The sequence below is a fragment of the Elephas maximus genome, chromosome 6, assembly GCF_024166365.1.
Source record: "Elephas maximus indicus isolate mEleMax1 chromosome 6, mEleMax1 primary haplotype, whole genome shotgun sequence".
Taxonomy (NCBI): Eukaryota; Metazoa; Chordata; class Mammalia; order Proboscidea; family Elephantidae; genus Elephas; species Elephas maximus.
Window position 1 is genome coordinate 69,371,423 of NC_064824.1, and position 19,793 is coordinate 69,391,215.

The 19,793-nt window shown below is 41.7% G+C and overlaps 2 protein-coding genes and 1 non-coding gene across 3 annotated transcripts in view; 1 reads left to right on the plus strand and 2 right to left on the minus strand.

Moving 5' to 3' along the window:
• The window catches only part of TLK1 (tousled like kinase 1), a 139,118-nt gene extending 122,543 nt beyond the window's left edge, over window positions 1-16,575 (minus strand). Inside the window, exon 1 of the mRNA XM_049887408.1 lies at window positions 16,037-16,575. Coding sequence (XP_049743365.1) covers window positions 16,037-16,175 — 139 coding nt within the window. The 5' untranslated portion in view covers window positions 16,176-16,575. The remainder of the gene's footprint in view (window positions 1-16,036) is intronic.
• LOC126078644 (small Cajal body-specific RNA 4) lies at window positions 10,175-10,301 on the minus strand. Its single transcript, XR_007518124.1, has one exon. It is a non-coding gene; the product is annotated as a small Cajal body-specific RNA 4 (non-coding RNA).
• A 2,482-nt stretch (window positions 16,576-19,057) lies between the features above and the next one.
• Window positions 19,058-19,512, plus strand: LOC126077782 (U6 snRNA-associated Sm-like protein LSm5). Its single transcript, XM_049887410.1, is given in 3 exon segments — window positions 19,058-19,253; window positions 19,256-19,283; window positions 19,285-19,512. Coding segments are annotated over 3 exon segments (237 nt in total). The 5' UTR covers window positions 19,058-19,153; the 3' UTR covers window positions 19,394-19,512.
• The last annotated feature ends 281 nt before the right edge of the window (window positions 19,513-19,793 follow it).

Consider the following 19,793-nt stretch of genomic DNA (forward strand, 5'->3'; position numbering starts at 1 on the left):
TGGTTATAGTGGGCATCCTTGTCTTATTCCTAATTTTAGAAGCTGGGGTGTGAAGGAATTTTTCATATTTCAGAATGGAGCATATAGCCATTTTTGATCTAGCCTTTGTTTTTGTTGTTAGGTCTCGTCCACTCAGTTTCAACTCACAGCGAACCTATGTACCACAGAATGAAATACTGCCTGATCCTGCGCCATCCTTACAATTCTTGTTACGTTTGAGCCCACTGTTGCAGCCACTGTGTCAATCCATCTTGTTGAGGGTCTTCCTCTTTTTCACTGACCCTCTACTTTACCAAGCATGGTATCCTTCTCCAGGCACTGATCCCTCCTGACAACATGTCCAAAGTATGTAAGACACAGTCTTGCCATCCTGGCTTCTAAGGAGTATTCTGGTTGTACTTCTAAGACAGATTTGTTCATTCTTTTGGCAGCCCACGGTATATTCAATATTCTTCGCCAACACAATTCAAAAGCATCAATTTTTCTTTGGTCTTCCGTATTCATTGTCCAGCTTTAACACGCATAAGATGCAACTGAAAACACCATGGCCTGGGTCTTCAAGGTGACATCTTTGCTTTTCAACACTTTAAAGCGATCTTTTGCAGCAGAATTGCCACATGTCTTTTAGTTTCTTGACTGCTGCTTCTAAGCATGTTGATTGTGGATCCAAGTAAAATGAAATCCTTGACAACCTCAATCTTTTCTCCGTTTACCATGATGTGGCTTCCTGGTCCAGCTGTGAGGATTTTTGTTTTCTTTATGTTGAGGTGTAAGCCATACTGAAGGCTATGGTCTTTGATCTTCATTAGTAACTGCTTCAAGTCCTCTTCACTTTCAGCAAGCAAGGCTGTGTCATCTGCATAACAACAGCTTGTTAATGAGTCTTCCTCCAATCCTGATACCCTGTTCTTCATATGGTCCAGCTTCTGGAATTATGTGCTCGGCATACAGATTGAATAAGTATGGTGAAAGAATACAACACTGACGCACACCTTTCCTAACTTTAAACCACTCAGTATCCCCTTGTCCTGTCCGAACAACTAACTGCCTCTTGAACTATGTACAGGTTCCTCATGAGCACAATTAAGTGTTCTGGAATTCCAATTCTTCACAATGTTATCCATAATTTGTTATGATCCACGCATTCGAATACCACTGCATAGTCAATAAAACACAGGTAAACATCTGTCTGGTATTCTTTGCTTTCAGCTGGGATCCATCTGACATCAGCAATGATATTCCTGGTTCCACATCCTCTCCTGAAACCACATCCTGAATTTCTGGCAGTTCCCTGTCGATATACTGCTGCAGCTGCTTTTGAATGATCTTCAGCAAAATTTTGCTTGCATGTGATAGTAATGATACTGTTTGACAATTTCCACATTCTGTTGGATCATCTTTCTTGGGAATAGGCATAAATATGGATCTCTTCCAGTCAGCTGGCCAGGCAGCTGTCTTCCAAATTTCTTGGCACAGACGAGTGAGCACCTCCAGCACTGCATCTGTTTGTTGAAACATCTCAACTGACATTCCGTCAATCCCTGAAGTCTTTTTTTCGCCAATGCCTTCAGTGCAGCTTGGACTTCTTCCTTTAGTACCATCAGTTCCTGATTACATGCTACCTCCTGAAATGGCTGATGTATACCAATTCTTTTTGGTATAATGACTCTGTGTGTTCCTTCCAACTTCTGATGCTCTCTGCATCATTTAATATTTTCCCCATAGAATCCTTCACTATTGCAACTCGAGGCTTCAGTTCTTTCAGCTTGAGAAATGCCAACCACGTTCTTCCCTTTCGGTTTTCTATCTCTAGCTCTTTGCACATGTCGTTATAATATTTTACTTTGTCTTTTCGGGCCACCCTTTGGAATCTTCTGTTCAGTTCTTTCAAGTCATCATTTCTTCCTTTTGCTTTAGTTGTTCGATGTTTAAGACCAAGTTTCAGAGTCTCTTATGACATCCATTTTGGTCTTTTCTTTCTTTCCTGTCTTTTCAATGACCTCTTACTTTCTTCACGTATGACGTCTTTGATGTCATTCCACAAGTCTTCTAGTCTTCAGTCATTAGTGTTCAATGCATCAAATCTATTCTTGACATGGTCTTTAAATTCAGGTGGGATATACTCAAGGTCATACTTTGGCACTCGTGGACTTGTTCCAATTTTCTTCAGTTTCAACCTGAACTTGCATATGAGCAATTGATGGTCTGTTCCACAGTCAGCCCCTGGCCTTGTTCTGACGGATGATACCGAGCTTTTCCATCGTCTCTTTCCACAGATATAGGCAATTTGATTCCTGTGTATTCCATCCGGCAAGGTCCATGTGTATAGCTGCTATTTATGTTGGTGAAAAAAGGTATTTGGAATGAAGAAGTTGTTGATCGTGCAGAATTCTATCACGCGATCTCCGGCATCATTTCTATCACCAAGGCCATATTTTCCAGCTACCGATCCTTTTTGTTTCCAACTTTCACATTTGAATCACCAGTAGTTATCAACGCATCTTGATTGCATGGTCGATCAATTTTGGACTGCAAAACCTGGTAAAAATCTTCAATTTCTTCATCTTTGGCCTTTGTGGTTCCTGGGTAAATTTAAATAGTTGTATTAACTGCTCTTCCTTGTAGGTGTATGGATATTGCCCTAACACTGACAGCACTGTATTTCAGGACGGATCTTGAAATGTTCTTTCCGATAATGAATGCAACACCATTCCTCTTCAAGTTGTCATTCCCAGCATAGCAGACCTCATGACTGTCCGATTCAAAATGGGTCAATGACTTTCTCTAGTGACACTATGATTCACTCATCATCAGATAGGAAACAAATACATAGTATCAAGTATGGAATCATGAAATCATACAATGTATCACATTTAACAATACTAGTACTGATCTGGCAATGCTTAAGAATTTAAACCTAGAAGTTTGTCATTTTCTCCAGCCATGTTACTTTTCAAGGAAAGGCACAAATTTATGAACGTAACTAATTCTTAACTATCCATATAAATGAACAGAAACAAATATTGCAAGCAACTCCCCCCCCCAAAAAAACCCCCTCATATTGGACTTTCTAATGCCTGTTTGTAGAATGTAACCACTTTTACCTGAATACGGGTACATCTCAAAATTCACAAAATTTCAGACCTAGCAATGAAGCCACATTGGGGAGATTTACTCAAATTCACAACTTACCACCTGGATCAGCTCTGCTCATCTTTTCACTCTGTGCTTTGAGTTCATATCAACCCATTCAAATTCTGTTTCTCATTAGATTTGCTATGTAATACATGTTTCTAGGGGATTTTCTTTTAATGCAATAAAGGAATCAAAACTGTTTTTAAAAAATTCTTCTTACAAACGAGTCAGACTGAACTTCAAAGCCTCTTTTCCCTGCCCATATTCACTATTAATAACAAAGTCAACAATCTTCCACTAAAGCATCTCAGTTTAGTTCAGAGCCTTCTCCATCAGGTTATTCACACCTCCACAAGTGAATGGATTGCTCCTACGTGGATAGTGGAAAACTATTTTCAAATTCTAATGTTTACTTGTTATGGCTGTGGCGGGTTTATGAGGCCAAAATAGTAAGATAAATAGCATTACAATTTGGATTATCAAAAATGAAAATAAGATTTTTCGTTAATGTACCACTAATCTTTTTCATAAAGGGACTGAACAAAAAGATTTGCATAGCTGGTACAACTTTCTAAATTGGTTGTTTAAGTTTCTATTTGTTTTTTCTTTTTTTAAATCTTATCTTCATACATATATAAAACTCAAGCCAAAAACATTTCACGGAAGTTTAGAGGTAAACCAAACAAATCTGGAAACATGGATTATATCTCTCTCACAGAGCTATGAAGATTAAATGAATTAATATCCTTAAAACTCAATTAAATATTAACTATAATTGTTACTGTTATCCATATAGACCTCTAAAACATAATTTCTCTAAGAATTACTGCAAGAAGTATATACTGAAGTACATAATCATTTAGTTCTTAAGAAAATTTAACAATCCTTCAACAAAACTTTTTTAGGGTGCCAACTCTGTAGAGAACATCCTACTGTGCATTGAGAATACTCATATGAGCAAAACACAGTTTCTAAACTCAAGACCTTCTTGTGTAGTAGGCAATACAAATAAAACTATAATAAAAGGTAGCATGATGGAAGTACTATGGAAATAAGACAATCCTGTGGGACACAGAACTAGGAAGGGTAAAAACAAGGATCCAGGCTAAGGTATACTCCAGAAATATTTTCTGAGGAGTAATTACATCTAGTTAGTTTGCATCAGAGCATCACATTGTTATTTATGTAATTTATATGTTAATATATTCATAACAGTGTATAGTATACATATCATTAAGAAAACAAGATCACCTAGCATAGTACTTACTTTCTCTTAAATACAACCTAAATATTCTTTGGTAATACTGAAGATAACTACCTTCTTCTTACAAACCAAAACATAACCTTGAAAAGGTCACTGTTTCTTCAAGAAATATTTTTCACCAACACACAAGGGCTACGAATTCTCCTCCAATAAGTTATATTAGGACTCTTACAAAAATGAAATATTTTTGCTGGAAGACCCCAAGAGTCTCTAATCCAACCCCTTCATTTTACAGATGAAAAGTAAACCACATATAAGAGAAAAAGTATGAACCCCAGAGTCAGAAACTTTGAATTTTGGTTCCAAATGTCTCACAGTGAAAGCCTGAGCAAATTACAAAGTTTCCTCATCTGTAAAATGAGAGGTCTGGACTAGATTCTTTCAAGGTCCCCCTTTCAGTTCTATAATTTCCATTTTATGAAAGTGAAGCAGAGATGTAAAAAACTCGCCCAAGGTCACACAGCTAGTTAATGGCAAAGCAGAGACTAAACTTGGACTCCAATTACAATCAATGTGCTTTCTCATGCTTCAAAACACTATTCTTCTAACTTATTCTAATATTCTTAGAAATTAAGAAGCATAAGTTTCATTTATGAAATTAAATGACTTAATTTATGTGTCTTCTATAGAAAATGAGCAACAAGTATATGAAATCTCAAGCTGGGTGTCACCACACCTATTAAACTGACCTCAAAAAAGTGAGAATTTATGCCTAACTTCCTGCTATGAAAAAATCTAACCTTTCAATCCAACTCGCAGAAGAGATTATGTTCCATATAAAAATAAAATACTAATTGCTGCAAGTAATGATAAATATTACATGCATAATTCTCAGAATAAGATAATTAAAATTCTTCATTTTATGTCAAGGTTATACTTAATATACATTTTTTAAATTCAAGAGACATCAATTTAAATACCTTTTCTTCACATTTCCTCTTTTCAGGCTCTTTAGCTTTAAAAACAGTAGAAGAGCTTATGTGCGTTACTTCTGAAATTACATAAACAATAAAAAAAAATAAAAGAACCCACTGCCATCAAGTCAATTTCAACTCACAGCAACCCTACAGGACAGAGAAGAATTGCCCCATCGGGTTTCCAAGAGTGTAATCTTTACAGAAGCAGCCTGCCACACCTTTCTCTCGCAGAGAGGGTGGTGGGTTTGAACCACCAACCTTTCAGTTAGCAGCCAATACTTTAGCACTGTGCCACCAGGGCTCCTTAAAAGACGATATAGACTATGTTTAGAGTTTCCCTTTCAAAACTGAAAACCACCTCCCCGTAGAACTCTAAAATTCTGTACTCAAATATACTACAACTCTACTAAACTGTATCATAAGCAGCATTTGATTCCCTAAAATGTCTTCAAAACTTACTATATTTTAGAGGGAATTTAGCAAGATTTCAGGAAGACTGATCATGTTGACTCCAGGAAACACAGAAAATTTCTCAGAGGAAAAGAACAATAAAAATGCAAAGCAATAATAAAATGAACAAGTTTCATACTGACTTGAGAAAATATTCAAAAACGTTAATGGATACATAAGTACAATTTAACTATAGGGATTTTCAAAGAATCACAGAATATTTACATTTTTAAGTTAGACGAAACCTTAAGTCATTTAACCCAACAGCACCCAATACAAGAATCTACAGAATTTATCTCCACACGCCCCACCCCCCCCCCCAAAATAGTCCTCAATTCTGCTTCAAAATTCTTTTAGCTAACTAAGAGGCAGCTCTTTCCTTTGTTGGACAAGTCTAATTGCTATACTAAGATTCTTGCCAAAAAGCTATATAGAACTCGATCTGTGTCCGAAGATGGACACGTCTCCCACCCTTCAAGTAGGCTCTTTAGGCTAAAAAGTACAGTGCACAGACTTCTACAGGTACTGGAGATACTTACAGGGAATCCGCAAAGTCAAACTAATTTAACAATAACATTAAGGCACTATTTGGTTTTTTTGCTGTGTTGACATTTATAGGGCAAAAGCAATGGGCACCAAATCATACTAGAAGCCACTGCATTTTTCATCACCAAATGCTCACAGTTAAAAAAAAAAAGCAAAAAACGTGTTTTGCTTAATATCCTTGATAAAATTATTTATCTTATGAAATACTAACCCTTGAATATGTTTTTAATATTTTATGTGACATAATGTAAAGCACTTCTATGCAGTACAGAAAAAATACTGCATGACTGACTCAATACGCAGGGCAATGGTTTCTCTTTATATATAGCCGTTCTGGCCCTGGGTTTGTAGTTCTGCTAAGACGATTCGCTAGGCCACAATCTTGTAAAGGGACCGGCTAGTCTAAAATGCAAGTAAGGTTTGTAGAACACCTGTCGGGATTTGTCAATTTAGGCGGCTGTGGCCTACCGAGGGGATTGCTCAGTTTTGCCATCCTGTTAGGCTTAAAGGAACCAATTTCACAGAGGTTGGAGGGGGACCTCACTAACACCAAGAAAAACTTGAAGTGAGGCGCATCCTTTGGACTTGGGGGTCTTTCTTAGTTATCTAGTGCTGGTATAACAGAAATACCATGAGTAGATGGCTTTAAACAAGTAGAACATTATTCCCTCACAGTCTAAGAGGCTAGAAATCTAAATTCAGGGCGCCAGCTCCATGGGAAGGCTCTTTCTCCCTGTTGGCTCTGGGGGAAGGTCCTTGTCATCAACCTTCCCCTGGCCTAGGAGTTCTCAGCGCAGGAACCCCGTGTCCAAAGGACGTGCTCTGCTCCTGGCACTTCTAACTTGGTGGTATGAGGTCTTTCTCCTCTCTGCTTGATTCTCTCTTTTGTATTTCAAAAGAGACTGACTCAAGATACAACCTAATCCTATAGATTGTGTTCTGCCTCATTAACATAACTGTCTCTAACCCTGCCTCATTAACATCATACAAGTTAGGATTTACAACACATACGATAATCACATCAGATGACCAAATGGTGGACAACCACGCAGTACTGGGAACCATTGACTAGCCAACTAGATACGTATTTTGGGGGGACGCAATTCAATCTATAACATTCCATCCTTTGGCCCCCCAAAAATTCATGTCCTTGCCACATGTAAAACACATAAAGCTCATCATATCATCCAAAAAGTCTTAAACCAACTCCAAGTACAAATTCTAGTGGGACAGGCACAAGGTAAATACTTCTATTACAAATGGGAGAAATTGGAGGGAAAGAGCTAACGGGCATTAAGTCAGCAAAACAATTTACATTAGCTCTAAAGCCTTGAAAATAATCCTCTGTTCACCGAGACCATCTAGGCAAAGGCCCTGCCCCTTCAGACTCTGAGTGTTGGCCATGTTCTCTGACTTCTGGGTGGAGGCTCCTCAGCCCTAGCCTTCGGCTCTAACTTCTAGGCCCACTGGGACAGCAACTCTGCCCCCTCAGCTTGGGTGGCCCTATTCACCTAGTTTATCTGAGTGGCGATTCCATCCCCTCAGCCCCAGCCAGCCCTGTTCTTCTGCACCTTGAGCATGGCAGCTCTGCCCCCTCAGCTCTGGGAAGCTGATCTGGTCCCTTCTCCCTGGCACTGGTGAAGAATAGCCCCACCCTCTGCAACGGAGTTGGTGAAGAGCTGACTCTTTGAAACCTAGGAGGCTCTGGCGCCACCCTCTGAAACCCGAGAGGCCATGGCTCCACCCTTTCAGAGCCCAAAGGTTATGGCCCCACCCTCTGAGACTGAGGCAGCTCTGATTCCCATGCTCCCTGTCTCTTCAGCTTATGCTTCCTGGTTCCCTAGCCTCTTGGCCTGAAGGTGCTCAGCAAGCCTAGTTCCACCAATAAGTGCCCAGAGGCACTGCACTTTGCCAGCAAGCCTCCTGCCTGAAGGCACTCAGCTCTCTCACTCCACAGGTCAGTTCCCGCACTATCTCACAACAGTCTCCTGTTCTGCTGCCGCCGTTTCTCGCCATCTGCACCGTCACAGCTCTCCTTACTCCCTTCTGAGCCCTCACCAGAAATGCCTTTGACGTCCATAATTCCACCAACAGCCTTTTCGAGCCAATCTGGGCTCGAAATTTTTTTTTTTTTTTTTTTGCCCTTGAAAATTCTTCCAGCCTCTAAACATTAATTCCAAGGCTGCTTCCACATTGTAGGTATCTGTTAGGGCAGCACCTCACTCTCCTGGTACCAAATTCTGTCTTAGTTATCCATTCTCTCCCAGTTCAGAAAGGTAGAAGTCCAAATTCAGGGTGCCAGCTCCAGGGGAAGGCTTTCTCTCTCTGTTGGCTTTGGGGGAAGGTCCTTGTCATCAATCTTCCCCTGGTCTAGGGAGCTTTTCAGTGGAGGGAACCAGTATCCAAAGGACACACTCCACTCCTGGCTCTTCTTGCTTCGTAGTAATGAGGTCCTTCTACTCTCTGCTTGATTCTCTCTTTTATATCTCAAAAGAGATTGACTCAAGACACAACTTAATCCTGTAGATTGGGTCCTGCCTCACTAGCATAACTGCCTCTCATCCTGCCTCATCAACATCATACGGATTCAGACTTACAACACACAGGATAATCACATCAGATGACGAAATGGTAGACAACCACACAATACTGGGAATCATGGCCTAGCCAACCTGATACACATTTTGCAGAGAAACAATTCAATCCATAACAGGGTCCCTGCACTGGGAACCTCCTAGACCCAAGAGAAGAACTGTTACACTGAAGACGGCAAGAGACCATGAGAGACAGTGCAGTAAGAGCGGCAGCAGCATGAGATGAAGGGAACCAGGAGACCGGCATGAGACAGCTGAGGTGGGGCTTGGTAACCCACACAGCCAGAGAGGTGAATGCCTTAGAGCAGAATGCTTGCTGGTGGAGTGCTGGCAGAGCTAAAGAGCTGTAACACTTGTCCCAACAGAGCAGATGCCCAGCCCGAACAGGGGCTGGCAGCAGAGGCTGGAGCAAACGGCCTACCTGCTGGCAAAGCCAAAAAGGAGCTGAGAGCTCTTGGTTGGAAGTCGTCCTGATTGCCGACCTGTATCCTGTCTCCTGAGTTGTTTCTGTTACTTCCAAGCTGATCCTGACCCTGAACTGTAAACTTCTCGAATAAACCCCACAATCATAAGTATGGCCTATGAGTTCTGTGTGGCCATTGCAATGAATTATCGAACCCATCAGAGAAGTGGAGAGTGCCATGGGAAGGACAGATGGTGTTAGAATTCGTAAAAAAAAAAAAAAAAAAAAGGTTAGAGAGCGGAGGTATGTCTGACCTCCACCTCACTGGAATCAGCTTTGCGCTGACCCCAATGGTGATTATCCTCCCACTTTGTGAAGTCAGAGGACCCCTGACGCCACTACTACATTATACGACGGCACCTAATGACAACATGACTGAACTGCAAGCTGAAATGAGCCACTCTTTTTCATGGCATATCATTTTATGTGAAAGAACACAAAACCATGGTTATTCAGGCTTTCTAAAAATGAATGAAGTGAACGTGTTACTTCAAGGAACATGACAGTACAGACTGCCAAAGATAAAACTGGGCTTTCAAACAGAAACTGGAATTTTCAAAACTTGTATTTGTCACTCTGAGCTTGACAACTTTTCAAAACATAAAGGCTTTCCTAATGAGATGGGTAGTGATGTTAAAGAACGTAATCTTTAAAATACTGTATAGAAAATTGTGTCGACACTTCAAAGATTTGCATAACTGAGTGAACCAGTAGTTTCCAAATGAGCAAGGCATGATGTTTATAAGATCTATTCATAGTGCAAAAAGACCAGTGAATTTTGTTGTTTTTTTATTTTTATTTTTTACAATATTGGATAGTACAGGCAACCCTGTGATATTTTCCAGTAAGGGCTGCTCTCTCCAATCCTTTTTTCTAAGAGAATTGTATAAGCAGTCTTGCTTCATCAGATTCTGCCTTCTTGGTCATCCAGAGACCAGTGGGTTCTAACATTAACAGAGTATGAAAAGTTCATTGATAAGGTTTCAGATTCTACATTGAAAGTAACCTTAGCAAAAAAAAAAAAACCTGCCACTTATTGAATTTTGTGGTGCAGTAGTTAAACACTCAGCTGCAAACCACAAGGCCTGCAGTTCGAACCCCACCAGCCGCTCCACAGAAGAAAGATGTGGCAGTCTGCTTTCATAAAGATTACAGCCTAAGAAATCCTATAGGGGAGTTCTACTCTAGGGTCGCTATGAGTCAATATCGACTCAAGGGCAACGGGTTTGGGTTTTTTTGTTGTTGTTGTTGTTTAGGCCAAAGAAGAATATGCACAATTTCTGAAAAGCGTAATAAAATATTCTTTTTCCAACTACGTATCTTTGAAGCTCAATTCTCTTCATGTACTTCAAATCAAAATAACATATTCACAACTGACAAAGCAGAAGCAAAATCCAGGGGTCTTCAGTAAACTGAAAATTAAAGTGATTTGCAAAAATGTAAAACAATGTCGTTAGTCTCACTAAATTTTCGGTTTTCAAACATTTATTTTTCATAAAAGTTATTTTGTTAACACGGAATGAGTTTATTATTGTTATATCTAAAGAAATTAATATTTTAAAAATATCAGCAGGCCTAACCCACATAACCCACTCTTTGGGGTCCTCAATAATTTTTTAAGAGGGTAAAGGGGTCCTGAGGCCAAAAAGGCTAAAGCATAGCCTATTTCTCATGTAGATTTCCAGACCTCTAACTACTGCTTGGAGCCCTGGAGGAGCAGTGGTTAAAAGCTCAGCTGCTAACCAAAAAGTGAGCAGTTCAAATCTACCAGCCACTCCTAGGAAACCCTATCGGGCAGTTATACTCTGCCCTACAGGGTTGCTATGAGTCGGAATCGACTCGATGGCAACCGATTTGGGTTTTTTGTTTTTAACCATCGCTGACCTTACTCAAAAAACTAACGCAGTGCTGTCGAGTCGATTCCGACTCATAGCAACCCTATAGCACAGAGTAGAACTGCCCCATAGCGTTTCCAAGGAGCGCCTGGAAGATTCGAACTGTCGCTGACCTTAGTGCACCTAATTAATTTTTTTTTTTTTTTAGCTGGGGCGGGGGAGCCCTGGTGACCTGGTGGTTAAGAGCTCAGCTGCTAACCAAAAGGTTAGCAGTTCACATCCACCAGCCACTCCTTGGAAACCCTATGGGCCAGTTTCACTGTCTTATAGGGTCGTTGTGAATCTTAAGCGACTCGATGGCACCTAACAACAGCAACAGCCAGGCAGGACTGGCAGAAGGTAGGCCCTCTTCTGTGTTCCTCACCTACGATGCCAGGTAAAAGCATGCACGGAAAAGTTCTCTATCTCCACCAGGACAGCTTCCAGTGCCAGGGGGACAGGTGTGTCATATAAATGTCCTTTGTGTCCCTCATCTATGGTGCATAGCAGGGCACACATAGTTGTTTTCCATTTCTGCCCGAACAGCTTTTGAGCTGGTGGTACCACTTGTCTGTTGTGTTCTGTCTGCTTCTTCTTCTGAAGTAAAAAAGCTACTTTCATTGTGCTAACACGTGTGCAGGCTCTATTTGGAGGACGTAAATATTCACGGAGGAATCACATTTAGTGATTGGTCCTCTTTTTCTAATGGCGTCTTGGCTATTCAGAAATCTGGGACAAACTGTGTTTTGCGCTCCCCACTCCCTTAATTTCAGGATTATTAGAAGACAAAACAGGATGGAGACCACAGGTTTAAAAGATCCAACAGAATACATCTAGAGCTACACTGCTGAGCACCTCTAAGAGAACTTCAAGATTGCTACATGAAAAGCTTTGAGATCCAGAGGAAAAGTAGTCCACACTGTATTTTCATACAAACTTGTAAATACTAATAAATTCCTAAATCTTATCATATTTAAAACTATACTTTATCTGTCATAAAATAAAACTATACAAATATGATAGTGTAAGTAGGGTGAGAGGGAGGAAGAAAGCCAAAGTATGGAGCATTAAAAATAAGCAGATCATAATCTTAAGACTTGTTTGTTTGCTTCAAATGTGTCAAAACTTCAAAAATAAATTAGTAACTCTTACAGATTCTTATGGTACATCTTTAAAAATCACCCATTTTCAAAGTTAAATTTGCTTATAAGAGTTCATCACACATTTAGTATTTATACATGTACATACTGCTTGCTGAAAGAGAAAAGGATTTGAAGCACTTATTGATGAAGATCAAAGACTACAGCCTTCAGTATCGATTACACCTCAACATAAAGAAAACAAAAATCCTCACAACTGGACCAATAAGTAAAATCATGATAAACAAAGAAAAGAGTGAAGTTGTCAAAGATGTTATTTTACTTGGATCCACAATCAAGGCCCACGGAAGCAGCAGTCAAGAAATCAAACGACACACTGCATTAGGCAAATCTGCTGCAGAAGACCACTTTAAAATGTTCAAAAGCAAAGAGGTCACTTCAAGGACTAAGGTGCGCCTGACCCAAGCCATGGTGTTTTCAATTGCCTCATAAGAGTGTGAATGCTGGACAATGAATAAGGAAGATCAAAGAACTGATTCCTCTGAATTATGGTGTTGGCGAAGAATATTGAATACCTGACTGCCAGAAGAATGAACAAATCTGTCTTGGAAGAAGTACAGCCAGAATGCTCCTTAGAGGCAAGGACAGCAAGACTTCATCTCACATATTTTGGACATGGTATTAGGAGGGACCAGTCCCTGGAGAAGGACATCATGCTTGCCAAAGCAGAGGATCAGCGAAAAAGGGGAAGACCTTCAATAAAATGGACTGACACAGTGGCTGCAAAAATGGCCTCAAGCATAACAATTGTGAGGACCAGGCAAGGTTTCATTCTGTTATACATAGGGTCACAATGAGTCGGAACTGACTTGACAGAACCTAACAACAAACATGTACGCACGTGTGTGTGTATCTCTCCGAGGTTTACATTTTTCTATTACCATATTTTAAATTAAAATAGATTCAATTTTTCAGGAAACAAAGTTTGTTCTCTCCTTGACACATACATTTAAGTTCCATTCATGTTAATGGTTCTTACTAACATCCAACAGAAGTCAAAAGCTCTGAAGTTACATCAATTTATATAATACAGTGACATGTATACCTGGAAAAGGTGCTAAACACTTTAAAAATATAAACTCGGATTCTACTCTATAGAGGATATCTCCATTTTGATAGGACAATGTTCCTGTTAACATTAGTGAAACTTGAGGATATAACTCAAGCTCTAAGAGAAATATATCCCGAAAGAGGGTTGGGAGTCCCTAGGTGGTGCAAATGACTGAAGTACTCTCCTGCTAACCAAAAGGTTGGCGATTTGAGTCCACTCAAAAGTGTCTCAGAAGAAAAGCCTGGTGATCGACTTCTAAAAAGTCAGCCATTGAAAACCCTATGGAGCACAGTTCTACACTGACACACATGGGGTGGCCATGAGTTGAAACTGACTTGATAGCAACTGGTTTCAGAGAGGTTGGAGTCTACCCAGAGGTGCCTCAGAAGAAAGGCCTGGCAATCTATTTCTGAAAAATCAGCCACTGAAAACCCTATGGAGCACAGGTTCTATTCAGACACACGTGGGGTTGCCCTGAGTTCGAACTGATTTTGATAGCAACTGGTTAACTCAGTTTTTAATCTACATGCTGGTTGGTCAGAGAGAGACCACACGCAGGGACTTGATATGAAATATAACTTTCACAAAACACATCCTACTTTCGTATTAATTAACAGATTCCCTATTTTAGGTTACACAAAAATCTACGGTAATCTAAACTGCTGGAAAATTCTGGTTATTTCAAAGTCCAGGTTAATTATTCTAACCCTTCAAAACTTTCAAATATCAGGAAAAGTGCAGAATAGTACAGATAAAGAAATTTTTAACTAGAGTTGAAGTAACTTCAGAAACTCAATCTAGATTTCGTGGCCCCCAAATTACTAACACTGATAACCAATGTCAACAGATGAACAACAGACAATAACAGACATAATCATATACCCTCAGTATCTAGTACAGGGACTGGCTTACAATAATGGCTCAACAATTGAGGAATGAATGATAAAACACCTTTAAAAAATAAAATAAAATGGTCTTTCTCAACTCACAACACTACCAGTAAGCACCTTAATGAAATTACGAAGTAAAAGCATGCTAAAAGCACCCAACTGTTCCGTTTACAAAATACCTTTTAAAATATTCATTTAAAATTTTTCAAGTGCACAAAGATCACCAGATACTAAATTTGAGTGAGTCAATAAATAAACTTTTATTAATAACCAGAACTCAGTGTTGAGAGCAAAATGAAAGGGAAAAATGTCTGTCAATATATTCAGCATGTTTAATGGATGCCATAAATCAAACCTTCCCACGAATTTTCTAGAGCAAATTCATGCCAATCTTTGAGCCTATTGTCACTTTCACACATGCTCACAGGAACAAAATGACAAAGAATGCTACGCCTGAACCGCTGGATTCAGGGCACAAAACACTAGATTAACAACTGTCAAGGCTATGAGTAATAAATATTGAGTGATATTTTCAAAATAAATTAAACCCATCGATTTCTACATAAATTGATGCTCCTGCTTTCTTTAAAAGATCCATTAGACTGACTTCCACACGTTTTTTTTTTTTTTCTTCTTGTGAAAATGTGGCTACAATCTTGCATGAGACAACTGGGACTGAACAACCCGTTTACCAACTGCTGATGAATACCGCTAAACATTTTCCAGACAAAGAGCGTTAAACGCGATTCCATGCACATTTACTCTTCCCCCATAAATGAGCGTTCTCCTGAATTTCATTTTGTGTCGTATACTTAAAGTTAAACACAGCAAGTTGAAATTTTAGCCAAAAGCACTCCGGTGTCTTACTAGCTGTGTAACTGCTACATCTGGTGGCAGCACACTTTCATGCAAGAAGCCAGAAAACTTAGAAAACAATCGTAACCGATCTGGTGCGTGTTTGCAGTAACCTTTACGCAGATATTTCCCACAAAACCCACGACCCTGTCAGAGAAGAACAGTAGTCTACTTGCAGAAGAGAGAGAACGCACAAACACGCAGAAGGTGATGGCGAAGGAGAGAAAGTTGCAACCATCTGGAGGGGTGATTTAAGAACCTGCCCACGAGTCACACTGTCGTTTAAATTGCTCTAGGGCAGGGGATCAAAGTCTGCCTAGACAATAATTTCAGCGTCTCTCCCTAAAGAGAAGAGACCCTGCAAACGAAGTGCATCCAGGTCCCGGGCAGCAAAGCTTGCGGAGCCACGGGACCGCCTCTGTGGGAGGAGTGCGAGGGCGAATGGGAGGGGGCTCGCGAGGATGAATGCTCCAACGGGAGGGAAAACCCACCAGAGACAGAGGAGGCCAGGAGGTTAAACGTATGGAGTGTACTAGGAAAGGGGGCAGAAAGGGACTCGCGTCCGGAGGGAGGCTTCCCACCCTCGCACGACGGGCTCTTAGGAAGCCAGACGAGTCTGTGCGCCTCGCCCCGTCCCCACCAGCCCGCACCCCCTCGCTCGTCTCCTCCGCCACCCGTGAACCACCACCCACAGCCAGCGCACTACCTCCCCGGAGCCCGGCGGCCTCGCGGCCACCTCGCCACCATCCCCCACCCCAGGGTCGAGGAGAGGAGACCCGAGGGCGCGGGGGCCGTGGCGCGGGAAGGGGGCCCGCGAGCGGGCGCGGCGGTGCTTACCTTCCCTGGGCCTCCCGGATGGCGGCGTGTGATTCAGCAGGGACCTGGCCGCCGCCGCCGAGCCCGGGGTTGGAGACGTGGAGAGCTGGGACCAAGATGGCGGCCCCTCCAAACTTCCACTGCTACTTTGGACACTCATCAAGCTACTTTCTGGGAACCCGACTCTGCCCCCGAGACAGCAGCAGTGGCAACGGCACCGGCACCCGCCTCCGTCATGGCGGGGGCCGCGCTGAGGGCGAGGGAGAGAGTGAGGGCAGGGAGGGGAGAGTCAAGGGGATGGGGGAAGGAAACCGAGCAGGGGGGAGGTGGAAAGGGAAGAGGTGAGGGGAGGAGAGGGGACTGGGAGGAGGAAAAGGGGGAGAAGAGAAGGAGCGGGCGGGCGCGCCGGAGAAGAGGCGGAGGGAAGGAGCGCCGCGGTAAGGGCGTCGAGGGGGCGCCCGCCGGGCTGGGGTCGAAGCGCGGGCGGAGCGCGGGCAGCGCCGGCCGAGGAGACTTCCGCGGGCGGAACCTGCCGGCACCTCTGCAGTGCGTCGGCCCCCGGCGTCGCCTGGGTGGCGGCGGCAGCGGACGGTGGGTGGCGGCTGAGGCGGCGGCGGCAGGGTAACCTCTGCATCAGTTACAGGAGGCGGCGGCGGCGGCGTCACGCGCCGCCTGTGCAAACACTATCGCGAGGCTCCTGCGCCTCCGGTAGCGGCGGCGGCCGCCGGAGCAGGCATGGGGGAGGGACCTGCCAGAGCCTGGGGGCGGGGGTGTGAGGAGGGAGCGAGCGCGCGAGGGAGGAGACGCGGCCGAGGGGGCGCCCCCGGCGCGCCCGCGGATCGCAGCGCGGGAGCCCCGGGCCGACGGACTCGCGTGCGCGGGCCGCCCTCCCCGCGCCGGCCGGAGGGAGGCGCGCCCCGCACGCGCCCCCTCCGCGCAGCTCCGGCTCCCGCGCCCCTGCCACCTGACTCCCCCTCTCCCGCGGAAGCGCGCCTGGCTCCCGACCCACACCCAGCCTGGGGAGGAATGCTTCTGCTCTTGCTCGACTGTCGCTTCTCCGTGGTTAGAAGTCATCGTTTTTCAAGATGGAACTGAAAAGTTGAAAGTTGCTTCTGTCTTGCTCTTCTGTACTGTGCAAAAAACCTGTGTGCGTCTCCCACTCTGCAGAATGGGAGTAATTACCGAATAAAAGAACTGAGGAAATAAGTTGGGGAGGGGGATGTTGCGATATAAACTTTCTGAATGTTTTCTTAAAAAAAAAAAAAATCTTTAGTAAAGGAATTGAAAATCACTACCGGTATTGTAGACCGTACATGTGGCATAGCAGTTCTTTTTGTTTTGAAACCGTAAGTGGAAAATCTAAATAGAAAATTTTTAACGCTGAATTCACATATTTAGGAAAATTACCCAGTGTTCATCGTGTAGAAAGGGCATGTTTCTAGAAAGTTCCAATTTGTTTCTATTTTTCCCCCAGCTCTGACTAGAAAATCTCAAAGCAAATTACAGCATTTTCTAAAATTTATAGACGCGGTGTAGCTTTCTACACACCCACACATGCACCAGGGATTGGACATCTTGTATATAAAAGAGTAGTCTGGTAGTTCAGGAAAAGTACAACAAGGTTATTGCATTCTTTAAAAAACCAAGTTGAATAGAACAGTAAACAGATTATGATATAGAGCAATTGTACAGGCATGAGGAAATGGCATGATTACCAGGGGACAAAAATGTCATTTCTATTTTTTATTTTTATGACTTTGCATTTCTGACAGTAATGTTTTGTTCAGATAAACCATCATACTAGAATAGAACCTTGGTTGTCAATTATCTCCAGAAGTAATTTTAGTTTTATGCTTGAGATACTTCAGTGGGTTTTTAATCATCTTCTGCTTTTCAAATGTAAGAGGTAGATCTCACAAATTAAACAGCTTTATTGAGGTATAATTGACATGCAGTAAACTGCATGTGTTTAAGGTGTACAATTTGATAAATTTTGACATGTATATACCCTTGAAACCCTCTCTACAATCAAGATCATCAGTATATCCATCACCCCCAAAGTTTTCTCTACTGAGGTTCCTCGTCCACTCCCCCCCATCCCCAACCACTGTCACTATAGATTAGTTTGCATTTTCTAAAATTTTAAATAAATAGAACCAGAGTATAGGCACTCTTTTCTCTAGCTTCTTTCACTGGACATAATTGAGATTCAATCACATTGTTGCATTTATCAATAGTTCGTTCCTTTTTATTGCTGAGTGGTATTCATTTGTATGAATGTACACACTTTGTTTATCCAGTCACATATTGATGAACCTTTGTGTTACGGCCATTTTTCGCTTTTACAAATAGTGCTGCTGTTAACACTCATGTACAAGTCTTTGTGTGTACATATGCCTTCCTTTCTCTTGGATACATACTCACGAGTTTACCATTAGATTTTTATGTCATATTATATGCACTCTAACTATAAGGGGGTATAAAGTTTCTATAACAACATGTAGATAAGTATATGCTCTTACTGTATTTTTAAAGGAATAAGCTTAGCAGATTGTGGTGAAAAGAGCATAGAGCTGGAAGGAAGTTAAGAAACTAGTCACAATCTTTAATTCAATTACCTGATCTTTGGAAAAGTGGCTAGATCTGTAAAGTTCCTGCCAATTCCAAGACTCTATACAGAGCTCAACTCGAGAGTATACAGAGCCCGAACAAAAAGATAGGATCCTATCCCTCTCTCCGAAGCTTCAGGTTACCTTTATATCAGCCCTTAGCCGTGTAACATTTATGCTGACTGGCTCCTTTTATTATAAATGGAGGATCATGCATATTCATCATCAAATTAGATATATTTTTGTGAGTGCTGGCTAGGAAGGACAATTAAATGATCAATTTCTGCCTTTCATAGCTTACAATTAAGATAGCACCTACAAAGAGGCCTCTGCAGCAATAGGGAGCTAATTACCATGGTTTAGTCGGAAAATGGAATGTCACGCCATCGTTTAAAATAATGTCTTCAGAGAATACTGAAAAAGATGGCAAAAGTTTCATGTTATACTAAGTGAAAAAATAAATTATGATCCTGATTTGTTTGTAGGTATGCATTAAAAATTACTGAGAGGGGCCACTTCCAGTGTAGCCATGGCAGCTAATGGTACCACTAACCTGTTGCAGCTGCTTCCACAAGAACTTGTAGGCAAGTGTATAGGATCAAGAATTCAAATTGTGATGAAGAGTGATAAATTGTTGGCACACTTCTAGGTTTTGATGACTTTTGAAATCACACCAGAAAGAAGAAAGATTACTGTATTAGATCAGATTTTGCTAAATGGACGTAACATAACAATACTGGTTTCTGGGGGAGAAGGACCTGAAGTATGAGTGGAGTTTCTTGACATGCTAGCTTCTGTTTTGTTTTATAATGGCAACAAAATGGATTATTTTTAACTTTTTAATCTTGAGATTCTATAACACCAAGTTTCCAGTTAAAGGAGAATGTTTTGAATGCATTGTAAATGCCAAATTTTCTAAGTTAATTGTGATTGTCTTGGAAAATAAGTAGTTTTCTGTTTAAAGACGAAAATAAAGGTGTTTTGATTTAAAAAAAATATTGGGAGGATGCACCCAAATTTAATAGTGGCTTTTGATTTTTTTTTTTTTTTTATTATTTAACCTGGAGTTAACTTTTTGGAGTACCTCCTCATAGTAATCCCCCCCCATCAGTCATAGGATAATATCCGTAAGCCTACAAGGAACACCAGTTTATGCAACTATTGTTCAA